The sequence below is a fragment of the Bos taurus genome, chromosome 19, assembly GCF_002263795.3.
Source record: "Bos taurus isolate L1 Dominette 01449 registration number 42190680 breed Hereford chromosome 19, ARS-UCD2.0, whole genome shotgun sequence".
NCBI classification, from domain to species: Eukaryota; Metazoa; Chordata; class Mammalia; order Artiodactyla; family Bovidae; genus Bos; species Bos taurus.
The window spans coordinates 32,749,341-32,766,790 of NC_037346.1; the positions used below are offsets into that span (position 1 = coordinate 32,749,341).

The window sequence follows — 17,450 nt, forward strand, 5'->3', positions numbered from 1 at the left end:
GTTCAATCCCTGGTCCGGGAAGAGCCCATATGCAGGGGAGCAACTAAGCACGTGGGCCTCAACTAGGGAAGCCCTGATGCCCTGGAGCCCACGCTCCACAACAGGAGAAGCCCCTACACCACGACTAGAGAGTCGTCACACTCACGGCAACCAGGGAAAAGCCCTCAAAGCAACAAAGACCCCGAACAGTCAAAAATACGTAAATAAATAACCCATCAACATCAAAAGAATGCCACTTTCCCAAAACTGGCCTTTATTTCATTTACAAAATGAATGAGTCAATATTAAGAAAACTATTGATAGGATTCGCCAGAGTAACTGGTTAAAGGTATAACAAAATTAAGTCTTCTTGATAAAGATTGTGGAGAAGGAAATGGCAACCCACTCCCATATTCTTGAACGGAGAATCCCATGGACAGAGAAGCTTGGTGGGCTGCTGTCCATGGGGTTGCAAAGAGTCGGACACGACTGAAGCAACTTAGCAGCAGCAGCAGATAAAGACTGAAAACATTGCATAATGTGTAATATAATTCTTAGATAAAATTCCTATTAAGCTGAGAATCAGAAATACGCACTTACCAAAATAAATTATGTTTAAACAAGTTAACTATAAGCATCAGCATTTCCATTAAATTCAAGGGGGAAAAAGTGAAACAGTGTTTACCATCCCAACTATTACTTGGCATGTGCTGGAAGATCTAGAAAATCAATCAGATAATTTTAAAAATGAAGAACTGTAAATATGGAAAAGGAAATAAAAGCATATTACCTCTTTTTTTTCTGTCTTTGCACTGCTGTGATTATCTATGTAAAAAGCCAAGATAATCAACTGGATAAATATGGAAAACAGTAAGACAATTCAGTCAAAGAAACAATTATAAAACTGGCTAAGAAAAATCCATGTTTCCAACACACACACAGGAGCTAACAATAAAACACCACAGAATAAAAGAAATTCATAAAGGCCATAAAGCATGTAAATGCCTAGAAATAGAGTTAATATAAAAGTATAGGACCTATATAATGGAAACAAAAAAATGTTATGAAGGTGTAAACAAAGATCAGACTCATTAGAGTTTGTTCAGACTAGGAACATGCCTGAAACGATATCAATATCTCCCTGTTGACATTCATTTATACATTTAAATTAACTCTTTTGGAACTTCCCTGGCAGCCCAGTGGTTAAGACTCTGCTCTCCCAATGCAGGGGGCCTGGGTTCAATCCCTGGTCAAGGAACTAGATCCCACATGCCACATCAAAGATCCTGCGTTCAAATAAATAAATAAATATAAAAAATTAAATGACCTCTTTCAAAATAAATACTGAACTTTTGTTTTCGGAACAAAAGGGCTTTCTTGTAGAATAGCTTGTAGCATCTTATAGAAAGACAGATTCTTCTGGCCAAGAATTATTAGAAAATCTGGATTAGATTTTTCCTTCTGTTTGACAGCATCAAGAGATACCAAGGCCTCCAGGATTCAGGAGCTCGCAGGTGTGAGAAGAAACCCACCCCCCCTCATTTGGACCAGTCCAACATCTTCTGAATTCCTGCTGAAAGAATTTGCCAATTAATAAGCAACAGACCAAGAAACTGAAAAGCTGCCCTGAAACCACTTGCTGAGGGCAGGAAGGCTAACATCGTTCTCAGGAGCTGAAAGAGCTGGGAGACAAAATTGGAGTTCAGGGTTGCTAAGACATGAAGGGTTCAAGGTCCTGGAGAGAAGACAATTGCAAAGAAGCCAGCCTCACCCCTGTCTGCACTCACCATTTCCTAAACGGTACCCTCCCTGAGTGCAAAGCACAAAGCAACTGTCAGGAGGGTGGTTTTGAATCAAATTTCCATTGCTACAAATTCTTAAGATTGCATTATTTCTCAGAAGAGCTCAAGGATGGAAAATAAATGTCATTAAAAAAATCCTCTGGGAAAACTCAAGATTCTGAGTGAAGAACTATGTTAACTGTTCGTCTCCAATATCCTGTTGTGCTTTAAATTGCTCAGAAGGAGTAAGAATCTCTTCCCTTTAAAATATAGATCCAAAACCACAGGGAAAAAAAAAAAAAGAGGTATTGCTTTCCAGAGAGAACAGACTGAATGAGAAAATTAGGAACAGCTACAGCAGACAGCTGTCCCTTTTCTTTTTTAGAAACTTTATTGAGATGTATTTCTCCTCCTATACAATTGACCCATTTTAAGCATACGATTCATTGGATGTTAGTATATTCACATCTGTGAAAAGGGATGCAACCATCATCGCAATCCGTTTTAGAACATTTCATCAACTCGAAAGGAAACATCACACATGTTAGTTTTTACAACCCTACATCCTCACCCACCTTTTCCCAGCTCTAAACAAACCATAGGGGACTTTCTGTCTCTAAAGACTTTCCAGTTGGGACTTTCATGGAAATTCAATCACATAAAAATGCAGTCTTTTATGACTAGATTCTTTCATTTAGCATAAAATATCCTAGGCTCGTCCATGTTGTAGCACATAGCAGTATCTCATTTCTTTTTGTGGCCAAGTAGTAGCCCGGCACATGGACACTTTTGTTAATTCATTCATCAGCTGATAGACATTTGGGTTGTTTCCATCTTTAATAATGCTACCATAAACATCCAAGGAACATACAAGTTCCTGCTCAGACATATTTGCTCATGTCTCTTACATGAGTATCTAGAATTGCTGGGTCCTAGGGCAATGCTATGTTTAACCCTTTAAGGAAATATCAAGGTTCTCCAAAGTGGTTGTACCATTTCCATTCCCACCAGCAGCATAGCAGGTTGCTCAAGGATGGAAAGCTCCAATTTCTGCACCTCCTCATCACCCTGTGCTATCATCACACTTTTCAACCCAAGCTCACCTAGTGGGTGTGGACTAACAGCACCGAACCGTGGTTGGATTTGCATTTCCCTGATGACACATGATGCTGAACATTCTTTTCAGTTGCTTATTAGCCATTTGTATATATGTGGTTATTCAATCACCAAGTCATGTCCAACTTTTTGTGACCCTGTGGACTGTAGCCCACCAAACTCCTCTGTTTATAGAATTCTCCAGGCAAGAATACAGGAATGGGTTACCATTTCCTCCTCCAGGGGATCTCCCTGATTCAGGGACTGAACCCAGGTCAGCTGTGTTGCAGGTAGATTCTTTACCATCTGAACCACCAAGAAGACCCCTTAATTGGATGGTTTGTCTTTTTATTATTGAGTATAAGAGTTCTTATACTTGCTGGAAACAGGAGAAGGGGATGACAGAGGATGAGATGGCTGGATGGCATCACCAACTCTATGGACATGAGTCTGAGCAAGCTCCAGGAGTTGGTGATGGACAGGGAAGCCTAGCGTGCTGCAGTCCATGGGGTGGCAAAAGAGTCAGATACAACTGAACAACTGAACTGAACTGACTGATAAGAGTTCCTTATATATATTCTGAATACAAGTCAATTTCCAGATAAAAGATTTACAAGTATTCTCACACTTAGAAAATAATCTATAGCAGACAGGTTCCCAGATCAGAAAGACTGGCTTGTGGATGAAAGATCCATCACAGTCACATACAAAGGAACTGGTAGCAAGTACCTGATTCTACTCAAGTGTTTTTATTTTAACATGCGTCTGTATTTGGCAGTCCTCATGAGGTATGATTAGAAAATAAAGCTCACTGTCAAGAGTTGGTGTGATTTTTTTGGAGACTAAAGCTGGCCACAGCTAGTACATTTTTTTAAATATGCATGTCCTTTTCTTGGCAATATCCTTACCAGGAATTTAGCCCTTGGATGTACTCTTAAAATGCACCAATACTCATGTGTAAGGATGTTCACTGACGTATTTTGGGTAATAATAAAAACCAGGACACAATCAAAGTGCTTATCATTGAGGAGTTGGGAAATCAATGTCTGTGCAGCTCCGCAGTGAAATACTATGTGGATTCTGAAAGAATGAAGCAGAGCTCACTAAAAATAGAATAAGGTATATGTTGCTATAGAAAGATCTCCAATTTATATCCTTACTACAGGGAAAGAACAGCATGGTGTAGAATAATATGAGTACTTTGCTCCATTTTGTGGAAATCTTACAAATATTTGAATAGATATCTATGTGGGTATCCCCTTTTATCCTGGAGGAAATCATAAGCCATGTCTTCTAGTTACCTTTGGCAAGAGACTACAGGAAAAAAAAAAGAGGAAAAGAGGCTTTCGCATCTTATCTTTCCCTCTGGATAATTTTAGGATGTCATGATCCTAGACTTAGTTTTTTTTAATTCCAAAAGGTTTATCTGGATGGAGAAGTAAATGGCAACCACTCCCATATTCTTGCCTGGAGAATTCCATGGACAGGAGCCTGGTGGGCTACAGTCCATAGGATCGCAGAGTCAGACACGACTGAGCGACCAACACACTTACATGGATGGTGAGATTTGGGCCATTTCTGGTTTTCTTCTTTGTTCTTAACTGTATTCATTTTAAATTTCTAGTTAAATGTTATAAAGAAAGCTTATGAAATGAAAGTGTGTATCTTCAGTGTTCGAGCTCATGAAGTGAAATTCCCAGTTTTCAGTCACCTCACGGCCATCTGTGTCAACTTACCCCATCTATCCAAGTCAAAGCAGAGCGTGCGGGTTACTATCAGAAACCTTGGAAGGGAGAAGGCCTTCCATCACAGATGTTCAAAGACATGGGAGCATGAGGTGCCTGAAGGTGGCCTCATTCGACATCCTTGCTACTCAGAGTGTGATCTGGGCCGGCAGCACCGGCATCTCTCAGGCTCTAAGTTGGAAATACAGCACCTCAGTCCCCACTCAGATCTGATTTTACAGGACTACAGGACTCCCAGGAGATTCACTAGCAGATTCAAGTCTAAAAGCCCTGGACGAGCTCAGAGCTTGTCACCCCCAGCTGAATGCTGCAGTCACTGGCGAGGTTCTTTAAGACTATCCAGACAAGATGGGTCCCACCACCAGCACAAGGAAGCTGCATCTCTGGGTGAGCCCTGCACAGGCGATTCTAATATGTAGGTATTTATTCCCCAGAACAGCCAACATCTTCCAATACACCTCTAACATGACTTTGGGGATAAGCACTCATTTATAGAGTATTGTCTACCCGCTGGTCCCTAGGCTAAATGTTTTATACACGTTGATCACCTCCTTTTAATCTCCACAATCTTGTAAGCTTGGAATCAGCATCTTCATCTCACAGATAAGGAAATAGAACCTTAAGAGTTTAAGGAAACTGTCCGGCCTCACATAGCCGGCAAGGGGCAGAGGGCAGGTTCAAAGCCAAGGTCTCTAATTTATGTGTACCCTGAATATTCATTGGGAAGACTGATGCTGAAGCTGAAGCTCCAATACTTTGGCCACCTGATACAAAGAGCCGACTATTGGAAAAGACCCTGATGCTGGAAAAGATAGAAGGCAAGAGGGGAAGAGGGTGGCAGAGGATGAGATGGTTGGATGGCATCATTGACTCAATGGACATGAATTTGAGCAAACTGGGAGATACTGAAGGACAGGGAAGTCTGGCATGCTGCAGTCCACGGGGTCACAAAGAGTCAGACACGTCTGAGCCACTGAACAACAACATTGTAACATAGTTAATTCTCTGCTGTGCCTCTCACTAAAATGTCACCTTGGAGATCAAGAAGTGTGTCCATCAATATATGTGCTGGATAATGCTGAAGAATAGCAAGGTCATCATTAGCTCAAAGTATTGAGTAAAAGAAAATGTGAAAGTGAGATACAGCTTGGGACCCTGGAGCTGACAGCACAGTGACCCCAGCTCCCTGGGGACAGCATGGGGAGGAGTTGGTTCTGACAAACGTCTGACCTGAAAGTCTGGCCTCAGATCATCATCATGCAGATGATCCACTGACAATCCACCAGATCACACCTGCCCCCCCAAAGGTTAGGGACCGGCACTGCTCATGCCAACATCTCATACATTACGTGAGTGTGTGTGGTGCTCCAGACCCCATGTGGGTCATCAGAGGCCAGAACAGAAGAAAGATGGTTTGGCTAAATAACACTTGAGTCCCTCCAGCCCACTTGTAGGGTCTGTTTCAGCCACAAGGGCTAGCCTTTCCAGCTAGCAGATGTTTGCACAGGCTTCTAGAAGGTGTAAGATGCCCCTGGGAGCCTGGACAAAGGTAAAGATTCTGGTTCCTTAGCACCAAACTACAACCCAGATCATCTACCCAACAGCAGCTTCACAACCCTCTTCCATCTGCTCCAACATACACCTCACACCCTCACCCACAAAAACCCATGAGAACTCAGTGAGTTACTCTGATGTTTATTTTAATGCATCTTAGTCCACACAGTTGGTATAAAATCAGAAAAAGCAAAGCAAAAAAAGAGGGAAAAAACAAGGTCTGGAGTCTTGGCATCAGAAGGGCCCCGTATATACATCTACCGTTGGTGGCCAGTACGAGTCATTGCCAGACAGTCCTTGGAGGCAGAGGACAATCTAGACTCCGCCATATCCTGGGATCCCACCGTCCCAGCGGGTCTAGAAGCTTGTCCGGATGCTCCGACCATAAGGAAATGTGGGCGTGATAAAGGCGGTGCATTGTTATGTATTATAGTAATAACAGCAGCCTAGCCAGGTACAAAAGCAGTTATAAACCATGTATATTACACAGAATTATTCAGGTCTCCATTCAACTTTATGTTGTAAGACTGTTAATTGAATTTCCAGTGAGGCATTTAGATGATTAGTGACCGTAAGGAATGGTAAATGGATAGCACCACTTCGTAGGTTGGTTGTCACCGATTCCTAACCTAGACGCGCGACTGGGACACCGCATCCTCTCCAGGGCAAGGGTTCCAAAGCCACAAGCCGCGACTCTCCGAGGGCTCCAGTTTGGGGGCTTTGTTGAGTGCAGGTAAGGCTGCACACAGAGGCGTGGGCAGCGCGTGTCTGTGACACGCGGCGGGTCACCCACAGTTAAAGGCTTTGGGCCGTTGAGGGTTTCTACCCACACTTTGGTTTTCTAAATGAGGTGGAGTGGGAGGGAGGTAACTTCTTTCAGATGAAGGGGAAGGGGCGTGATGGGCTTACTTTCTTTCTGGGCAAAACAAACAAAGAAAAACGAAAAAAAAAAAAAAAACTGAGCTTGATTATATGGTTAGGATGTCAAGTTCCTTAGCTACTTTAAGGTTCAACCCAAGGCTGATGGTCAACACGTAAAGCAAACAATACTATGTACATATATGTAAAAAGTGTTATAAATAGGTTTTATAAACCGTCGATATTATATACATCTTCAATCAACACTAACCACCCCCCCACCCCCCGCACTGCTTTCTGTTTGGTTTGGTTTGAGTTTGGGTTTTTTGGCTAGCTTGGTTTTTTTTGTTTGTTTTCCTGGCTTCTGGTTTGCTTCCTCCCTCCCCACGTGAGCTCAGAGCCTCGGCCGTCCCATCCCCGGGCCTCATTCACGCTTCCGCAAGATCACATAGATGACACCGCTGAGAAGTGCCAGGGGGAAGGCCACCCAGGCCAGGATGTAGGCGAAGCCATAGGAGCCGTCCGAGTTGAAATGCCATTCCGGGTGCCGGACCGTGTAGATGGACGCCGCGCTCATCACGCACAGACCTGGGAAGGAGAGGGATCAGTTGGGAGTGGGAGGGGTCACCACGGGGCAGGGACGCTGCACCACCCCCAACCCAGACTCCCCAAGACCCTGGGCACCTCCCCCACCCACTCCTCTCTTCCCCAAACTCCAGCTCACCTCATACTTGCACACACACACACATATACACACCACACACACACACAGACACACACACACACACACCACACACACACATACACCACACACACACACACACACCACACACACACATACATACCACACACACCACAGACACACACCACACACACAGACACACACCACACACATACACCACACACACCACACACACACCACACACACACACACACACAACACACACCGACACACCACACACACAGACACACACCACACACACAGACACATACACCACACACACACACACACACACAAACACGCACCACACATACACACACACACCACACCCCACACACACACACACACACACACACACACACCAGGGCACGCTTCTCTCTTTCTTAGGAAGAAGAATGTAGGCTGCAGGGAGAGAAGGCAAGTCCATCTCAAGCAGGAATCTGCCAACAGACCCAGAACTGTGAGGAGGAAGGGGAAGGTACAGGAACCAGCAAACAGTCTCTCTCTGTGTCCAGTCCACCTGACCCAGGTCACGGGCCCCTCAGCCTCTCTCCTGCCTCATCTCCCTTAACTGTCACCCATGGCCAGTCAACACGAGGGCACCAGAGAGAATTCAGGTATCAAGAGAAGCCCATCCATCTCTTTGCAAGGATGGCTGGCTGTGGAGCCCCTGGAAGCTGTGAAGCGTTCCATAGACGGGTGGTAGCGGTCTCTGAAACCACGGAAAGCGACACTTTATCATTATCTGAGTGGCACTCATGCCAAGCACAGGGCAGAAGGCTGTGCTGACCCCCGTGGCAGGATCAATACATCAGAGACAGAGCAACAACGCCCGTGGGCACTGCTAGGCAGACAGAGGAACACGTGGAGGGGAACAGGGTCGTGGGGGAAGAATGCAGGAGGAAGGACACAGCCAAGAGAGGAGGCAGTCACGGACAAACTTCATGGCGCTTGGTCCCTTTCAGCTACCCGTAGTCCCCCAAGGTTGGTCTGCAGCCCAGACGAAGGTGAGAAGGTCTCAGATGGGCAGGCCTGTCGGCCCACCCCTGCTTCATTGACCATGCGGCCTTTGGGGTGGGAGGGACAAGAAAAACCTCCACCTGGGACCTCACACAGCAGGCAAGTTCCAGCGTGACGGTCCCTGCCCACGGGGACAGTCAGCATCCCTGCGGGGAGGGGTCCAGTGAGGTCAGCACCCCAGCTCCAGCAGCACAAAGGCCACTCTGTCCCCTCCTGAACACAGGGGCTTTGACAGGCTCTAAGTGACTCTATTATGAGTCCAGCAAGCATGTGGGATGCCTGTGGGTCCAGGGCCCCCCAGGCTGGACCACCTACATCTAACCTCACTGCTATTTGGGCTATTTCACTGGACACTGTGGCTCTGTCTGAACAAAGTGCAGAGGTGGGAATGTGTCACGTTCAACGCCCCGATACGACTGTCCTTCTGCAAGTCCGAGAGAGGAGACTCCCATTGCATTGCCCCCCCACCTTGAGGGAGCCACACAGCAGGCCTGAGACCCCCAGGGGGTCAGCTCCAGGACCTTCCACCTCCTGAAAGCCCGGGAGACGCGAAGACATCTGTGTCCACAGGGGTGTCATAGGTGGTGAACTGTCATGGAGGGGCAGTGTTGACCTGCTGGAAACACACTGTATTTGCCTCGAGGTCCATGGCTCACCTCAAGTGTGCTAATTCATTGTCTGACCTACCTAATGAGGGCAGAGCTCTCAAAGGGGAGGCCTGACCAAGGGAGAAGGAGGTTTAAACAGAGCGTCCGAAGGGTAGGATGGTGCCCACCCTCTTGGCAGGGCTTCCAGATGGGACCCATGTCCACCCAGCATGGAGAAATGCCATGACACCTGTGCGGACCAGCTGGGCCCAGAATTCCCCAGCAAACAAAAAACAGCAAAGACAAAACACTCCATCTGTGACCTGGGGGAGCAAGAGAAACAGCACGCACAAGTGCAGTGACTGAGTCGATGGCTTAATTATGTGACATCCGCCCTGGGAGAATCTCAGAAGTAAAGGAATTTGTGCTTAGCTTCAAGAAGCCATAAGCTTATACACTTACAAACCAACGAGAAGACACACTACTTGATAATTATTGTTGTCGGGAAACTGATGTTTTAGGGAATATATCATTACGAGGCTGTCTGTGTGCAAAGCAACAGTCGTGCCCTGGAATACAGAGCAGGCAGTGTCATACAGGAATCCCAAAAAGTCAAACACCTCCCCCCGTAAGGGGACTGTGGCTCGCGTTCTCAGCCACCAGTAGGTGGGGAACCTTTATGAAGGTTCCCGTGGAATAGGTAAGCCGCTGTCCCTCCTTCCACTCTCAGCCTCCAAGTGACCCCTGTAGCCTCACACATCACCCCCCAGCCTTACAAGATGCTCATCCTGGCCTGGCCAGGGCGACAGCTGGGACGAGTCACCCAGAACCAGCGTTTCTAAACGTGGTCTCCGACTTAAATCGACTTCGAACCACTCAGAACAGAAAGGGCACTGGGTTCTTATTCCTCCCCCAGGTTTTTATTCTAAATGCCCTTTTGTTGCTGTTCAGTAGCTAAGTTGTGTCCGACTCTTTGTGACCCCTTGGACTGTAGTCTGCCAGGCACCCCTGCCCGTGGGATTCTCCAGGCAAGAATACTGGAATGGGCTGCCACTTCCTCCTCCAGGGGATCTTCCCAACCTAGGGATCAAATCCACGTCTCCTGCATTGGCAGGCGGATTCTTTATCATTGAGCCCCCTGGAAAGCCCTTTTTAAAAGCATCCCCTTTAAAAAAAAATGCAGCTAAGATTGAGAAGCACCAAAGAGGATGACGGGGTGCCTCTCGAAACGTTTTCAGGAAACAGCCAAACTGAGAACTATGTAATCAAGGAAAGATAGTTCTTACAGGTGAGACTCTCAGCTTATTATAAGTGGAGAAGGGATGATGCAGCAAGACAGGCAGCGCCAGGCAGGGACGGCTCCCAGGTCTGTAGTCAGCGGAAGAGCTCCACACAACCTTTCACCTGCCTTCCCTGCACGCTCACGTGCGTGTCTGGAGTCCACATAGCCAGGCCCTTCAGCTGCAACAGCCCCGGGGATGCTCAGTGGATTCTGGGGCTTCCACCCAACAGGGTGCAGTGTTTAAAGAAGCATCTGCCCTGCCCTGAGTGGACCTTGCCTGCGGTGGCCAACCTGCCTGTGGACCGCACCCCGCAACTGTGGACCTACTTCCTTCTTTCCTCCCTTCCTTACTCCGTTCTACTCTTCTTTTTGTTTACTGCGTGGCTGTTTTTGCTTTCTGATTTGCTCCTTGATATTTAGGGGTAATTTCTCGGGCTATCACCAGCCTTTGTCACCAACAACCCTCCCCGAACTGTCTCCCTAGTTTGTCGCTGTTGTTGTTCAGTCACCCAGTCATGTCCAATTCTTCGCAATCCCATGGACTGCTGCATGCCAGGCTCCTCCGTTCTTCACTGTCTCCTGATGTTTGCTCAAATTCGTATCTGTTCAGTTGGTGATATCATCCAACCATCTCATTTTCTGCCACCGTCTTCTTTTGCTTTCAATCTTTCCCAGCATCAGGGTCTTTTCCAATGAGTTGGCTCTTTGTATCAGGTGGCCAAAGTACTGGGGCTTCAGCTTCAGCATCAGTCCTTCCAATGAATATTCAGGGTTGATTTCCTTTAGGATTGACTGGTTTGGTCTCCTTGTAGTCCAGGGGACTCTCAAGATTCTTCACCAGCATCATAGTTCAGGAGCATCAATTCTTTGGCACTCAGCCTTCTTTATGGTCCAACTCTCACATCCATACATGACTACTGGAAAAGCCATAGCTTTGACTAGATGGACCTTTGTTAGCAAAGTGATGTCTTTGCCTTTTAATATGCTGTCTAGGTTTGTCATAGCTTTCCTTCCAATGAGCAAGCATCCTTTAATTGCATGACTGTAGTCACTGTCTGCAATCTCCCTAGTTACTGGATCCTTTAGATCATGAGAGGAGAAACACACAAGAGCAGGGTTGTCAGATGCTAAAAGTTATGAAATCTCTAAGGGAAGTCCCCACTCTCTTAGATTCCCAACTAGAGTGGAAAGATGCTTCAGCAAGTTCAAATGCAACATTCTAGAGAGCTGAGGTTTCTTAGACCAGCTCTCGGGTTCTTCTGCCCAGAGGGAACAAGCATGGAGCACTCTCAGACGTATAGAGTACAACTGCTATTCTGGATCAACATTCTAATTCAGTAACTTCCTATTCACAGAGGGACTGCTAAGCTGACAAACCAGTAACCGAAAATGAAGTCTCATGAGAGATAAGAAGCTAGATCTGGAAGGGATAATGCAAGAACAAATCAAGTGCTTCTAAATTCAGAGGTTTTTGTGGCAGAGTACCGAACGGCTTGGACTGAGTTCGGAGAAGAATCCAAATGGTGAAACAAGTAGCAATGAGTAAATAAACTTTAGATTAGAAAAACTCAATGCCTAAGAGTGTTCAGGCTGCAAGGAAGTACTCATCTCTGCACTCTAGTTTTGACTGAAAATGACCTTGCTAAAAAGACATTGTTAGAGAATTTTAAGCTAAAATACCTCAGAGGAAAAAAGATAACATACTCCCTGCCTTGAGATGCCCCTTCAACAGTAATAAGTTCACTCCATTCTGATGTTTTCAGTCTGACTACTCATCAGTTCTGACACATAGACTCATTCATCACAGATGTTTGGGACCTTGGGGATCAAAAAGGATGTAGATTTGAATTCATCTTCCATGGTCAACCAGGTTCAATGAAAGATCACATAAAAAGCAGTTTCTGCCTTGGATCTTGTGTTCATTAAAAACTGGAGTGGATTCTGAATCTCTAAATATATTCATTCCACGTGGGATGGGAGGAAGTGGGGACATCCCAGTGTGCTTGCATGAGCTGCGCTTTCACGTAGCCTCTCCTGGTCTCAACTTATTTATCAGTAACATAACAAGAGTGTATAGAGCAAATATAAGTATTTTATGAAACTTCTGCTTCCTACATCTGTGTCCCTTTTTCTTGAGGACACAGTCATTGATACAGAGGAGATGATCACCTCTGATATCAAACGGTAAATAGGGACCCAAAGAAGAAATCCCAGAATACATCCTAGTTCTCTGTTCCTTCTGGGTGACTGATGGTCTCTGCTCCTAACATCCCCAGAAATGATTTCTCACCACAGAATTAGTGCTTTAATAAAGCTGGAAACACCCGAGAAGCTTAGCTGGTATAATGAAACCTGGGCAACTAGCCAAGCTCTATTTGACTTTGAAATTCCAAACTGTGCACATTGACCTGCTGTATTTAGGGATTTGAGGAGACACGGTTTTCTAGTTTACTTCCTTTTTCCAGGGAAAGGTAACTCTCTGTCTTCTAGAAAAGGGTCATCGACGTCCAACTTGAGGCTGTGTCTTGTCATACAGCCCTGCATAAGCCATGAGATCTGCCTGCCCGTCCATCCATCCATCTAGGACGTGTGGGCTGTTTTCAACCCTCCAATGACTGCTTGTGATCCAGCAACTAAACAAGAGATGCTACCCACTGCCCAATCAGGGGTCAGAATTGAGAATACTTTACAGTCCCCAGATGTACTCCAGCACGTACGAGGTTTGTGGGTTATTAGCCTGGACTACTGCAAGGAGATCCAACCAGTCCATTCTGAAGGAGATCAGCCCTGGGATTTCTTTGGAAGGAATGGTGCTAAAGCTGAAACTCCAGTACTTTGGCCACCTCATGCGAAGAGTTGACTCATTGGAAAAGACTCTGATGCTGGGAGGGATTGGGGGCAGGAGGAGAAGGGGACGACAGAGGATAAGATGGCTGGACGGCATCACTGACTCGATGGATGTGAGTCTGAGTGAACTCTGGGAGTTGGTGATGGACAGGGAGGCCTGGCGTGCTGTGATTCACGGGGTTGCAAAGAGTCGGACACAACTGAGCAACTGATCTGATCTGATCTGATCTGAGCCTGGACTACAGAATCCACCACATCCACCTCCTATGTCTCTCTGGTGCCCTGAGGACTCACTCAGCTGGTCATCGATGGACAGAAGGATAAGAGGCAACAAAGTGAGACAAGGGCCAGTATCCAGAGACAAGAGCAGGAAGGTGTCACGTCTAGGACTCTGCACACAGACCGTGTGAATAACCTGTGCAAAGGGGGTTGCTCGAGGCAGTTCAGGGAGGGGGCAGAGAAGACCTTGGTGTCATGGCCCCATGTCTGGAACTGACCATGCATTACACGTTACACAAAAGGAAATGCCAGTAAACAGGAGCCCAGTGGACTCCAGGGGCTGGAGTAAAGGAGAGAAAGATCTGGCAGATGGCTCCACCACTGCTTAGAGAGGGAGACACGTACCCTAGAGCAATCTGGGCAGTACATAGGGGCCATTTCCACACTGGAGCAGGGGTGCTTCCCAGGGCACACGATGTGAGCTACAGAAATCCAGCCCCGAGACCGGCCTCTGCTCTATGGACACTTTCAACATTTACCTCCGAGGATGCATCCTGGATTGTAGCTCCGTCCCACGGTTAGGGACCCTCCTTCCAGAGCCCCTAAGTCTATTCCCCATGTACCCCTTTCCATGGAGAGTTTCCAGATTCACACCCACACACAACCCTGTGCTGTATGAAATCCATCCAGGGGGAGGACTCACGCACGTCAGTCATTCTGGAGCCACGCCCACCTGGCTGACCATCCTGCATGCAGTCTGGGGGAGCCTAGCCCCTACGGGAACTTGGTCCTCTCCAACTTACCAGCAAGGATCTGGAAGACCCCAGTGATGTAGAACCGGCCGCCCTTGGTGAGGGTGAAGAGCTGGCAGAAGAACAGGAACAGAGACAAAACGCTGAAGATGATGGACAGGATCATGGTGGCCTGGACAGACTGCAGCCATTCTAGGGGAGGAGACACGGGGTTAGGAAAAGGCGGCACGAGCCAGCCAGAGGGGCGGGGCTCTTCCAGGGGGCGTGGCCTGGGCAGCAGAAAGCCACACCCACTCCCAGGAGCAGCAGCCCTCTTCTGAATGAAACTCAGGCTATTCACTTTCCCACTCTTAAAAGTCATTCTTTATTTCATGCTTTCTTTTGGAGGAAAAAAAAAAAAGAGGTATTAATACATGTTTAATTGTAGACATTTTAAGAAAAGGCTGTAAGAAAATACTCAGTCCCACCGCAAGGAGCTAAAATCAAGTTAAAATATATTAAATTTCCTTCCAGTCCTTTAGCCAAATGAGTTACTTACACAGATATGCGTGTGTTCAAGGGGCTCTGAACCCTGCCCTCTGCGTCCTCTCTCTCTCTGTCCTCAGGGGGTTTGAAGGGCTTCTTGGAACCCCTGGATTCTGAGAATAGTTCCAAACCACCGTTCAAAATGTCAGCATCCCCCAAGGAGTCAGAGAGATCCTGGGGACGGCTGGGACGAAGAAAATTATATTGGAGCCAAGACTAATTTTGCAGAAAGTTGGAAGAAGATGCTGATGGGAAGAGCATGCTTTATTTAGCTATAAACCACTTGCTCAGCCACACTGTGTCTGTTCCCAGCTCATCTCAGAGCAGTCAGCGCTCAGTCTGGTCATCAGATAGGAGCACAGATGACAATTCCTTATCTTAGCTGAACCACCAGCCTTAGATCAAATCTCCAAGCGTCCAACTGAAATTCAGGCAAGGAAGAGAACTCTGTAGTTCACCACCTACTACAAATGAATGTCAATTCCAGAAGGAACCAACAAGATGCAAAAACCTGGGTTTGGCATCAGAGACAGGAACCCGCCAGGTTCCCCCTGGAGACCTCCAAGGGCCTTGTCATCCTTCCTTCCTGCATCCCTCCTTCCAAGTGCCAGAGAATCCTGGGGGTGGGTGCTGCTCTAAACAAGGAAGATCAGTTAGAGAAGACCCAAGGTCTGCTCCTCCACAGTCAGGAACAGACTAATGTGCATTGGCTTAGAAAAATACATGCCTATGCTTATCACAGTAAAAAAACTGTGAAATCTGGATGGCTTACATCAATACCTCACTAAGATGACCCTGGTTTGAGTTGCAAGTAGTTCAGGGAAGAATTTTAAGGATGCTGATTAGGTCAACTGTGACTAGAGTTTCATGGAAGATGGGAAGAATCTTCTGGAAGCATTTTAGAGTTGGAAGAAGCCTGTGGGATCAGCTAACCCAGGCCCTTTGTACTGAGAGAGATTTCCAGAGATGTTCAACTGAGCACCATTGGCATGGCCAAGGTTGGGAGGCCCTTGTTCTAGTCTGGTGATCTTTCTACCTTGATGGACCATATGCTTTTTTTAATCTTTGCAATTTCTTTGTCAATTAAGGTTAGAAAAAGATATCTAATGGGCTATGAGCCATCCTGACTTCATTTTCATATCTCTCATTGAACCATTCTACCCAGTGTAGTTAGAGAAGGAAATAGCAACAGACTCCAGTATCCTTGCCTGGAGAATTCCATGGACAGAGGAGCCTGATGGGCTACAGTCCATGGGGTCGCAAAGAGTTGGACGTGACTGAGTGACCTTCACTCTGAGTGACTATCACTCACTCTGACTCACACCCAGTGCAGTGGTTCTTCTGGAGGAGCAGTCTGCAACAAAGCTACTGCCGCCATAATATTATCTTTTTAATATTTATTTTAATTTATTTATTTGGCTCCACTGGGATCTTCAGTTGCAGCATGTGGGATCTCGTTCCCTGTCCAAGGATCAAACCCAGGCATCCCGCATTGGGAGCATGGAGTCTTAGCCACTGGACCACCAGGGAAGACTCTACGTTTTGAATAAAGCAATTATCCAGCAGTCTGGTAAGTGAAGCTGGAAACATAAAGAAATCTGAGCCACAAAAATAAATCTAGAACTAAGTATAGAACTAAAACAGAGATCATGGGGAATGTCCTTCAAGGCACACCCTTAGAAGGAGCACGGTTGGTGCAGGCAACATCCCAGATTTCTTTCTCCAATTCTGAGATCTTTTCCTTAGTCTCTATCTCCACTCATTAATAACAGAAACTTCTGCCAGGCCTCACATTTAGAGAAAACTCAAAATCATACAAGTTAAAACTACACCAATAGGAAAAGTCTCTTAAATTTAGTGATGTCACTAAATTCTTCTCAAAACTTCTTTTACCAGGAACTTGAATTTTAATGCCAACCTCATTACAACTGAGTTAATTTTCCATAAGTTAGCTATCTAATCAAACCAGAATTAAGAAATCAAGGAAGTTTTTATTCAGCAGGCCTTGGCTAAAAATCTACTGTTTTGAGCTCTGGGAATACAAAGTTGAAGAAGAAAGTTTTCAACCTGAAGCACAATAAATAACACACATACGTGATGAAAGTAGGACAAATTCAACCATATTATCAATCACAGTAATGGAAATCATTATAAGATGTAGAATTCCATCTTGAATTATGTAATTCCTATCTAGAGTCTGATACGAGAGAGATACCTAAAACCAACAACAGTTAAAAGTTAAAACGCTTTTTTAAAGAGGCACCAAGCAAATATTAATAAAAAGATATAGTCATAATAGCACCAGACAACTGGAATTCAAACTGAAAAAGATGAAGATGGCCAAAGAGGGATATTTCATAGGATATTTTATGGTATTTCCAGTTTATCATAAAGAAACAAAAGTCATAAACCTCTGTGCACAGTGTGACCTGGAAAAAATATAAAGCAACAAATGACTGAAGTATAAGATGAAATGGATACACCT

At 45.8% G+C, this 17,450-nt stretch overlaps 1 protein-coding gene across 4 annotated transcripts in view; it reads right to left on the reverse strand.

The window, feature by feature from the left end:
- Positions 1–6,279: 6,279 nt before the first annotated feature.
- The window catches only part of PMP22 (peripheral myelin protein 22), a 28,420-nt gene continuing 17,249 nt past the window's right edge, over positions 6,280–17,450 (reverse strand). For all 4 annotated transcript variants that reach the window (XM_005220380.5, XM_059878136.1, NM_001101156.1 and 1 more), the window contains 2 exon segments: positions 14,492–14,632; positions 6,280–7,600 (listed from right to left, as the gene is read on the reverse strand). In XM_005220380.5, the coding sequence (XP_005220437.1) occupies positions 7,437–7,600; positions 14,492–14,632 (305 nt within the window). In that variant the 3' untranslated portion in view covers positions 6,280–7,436.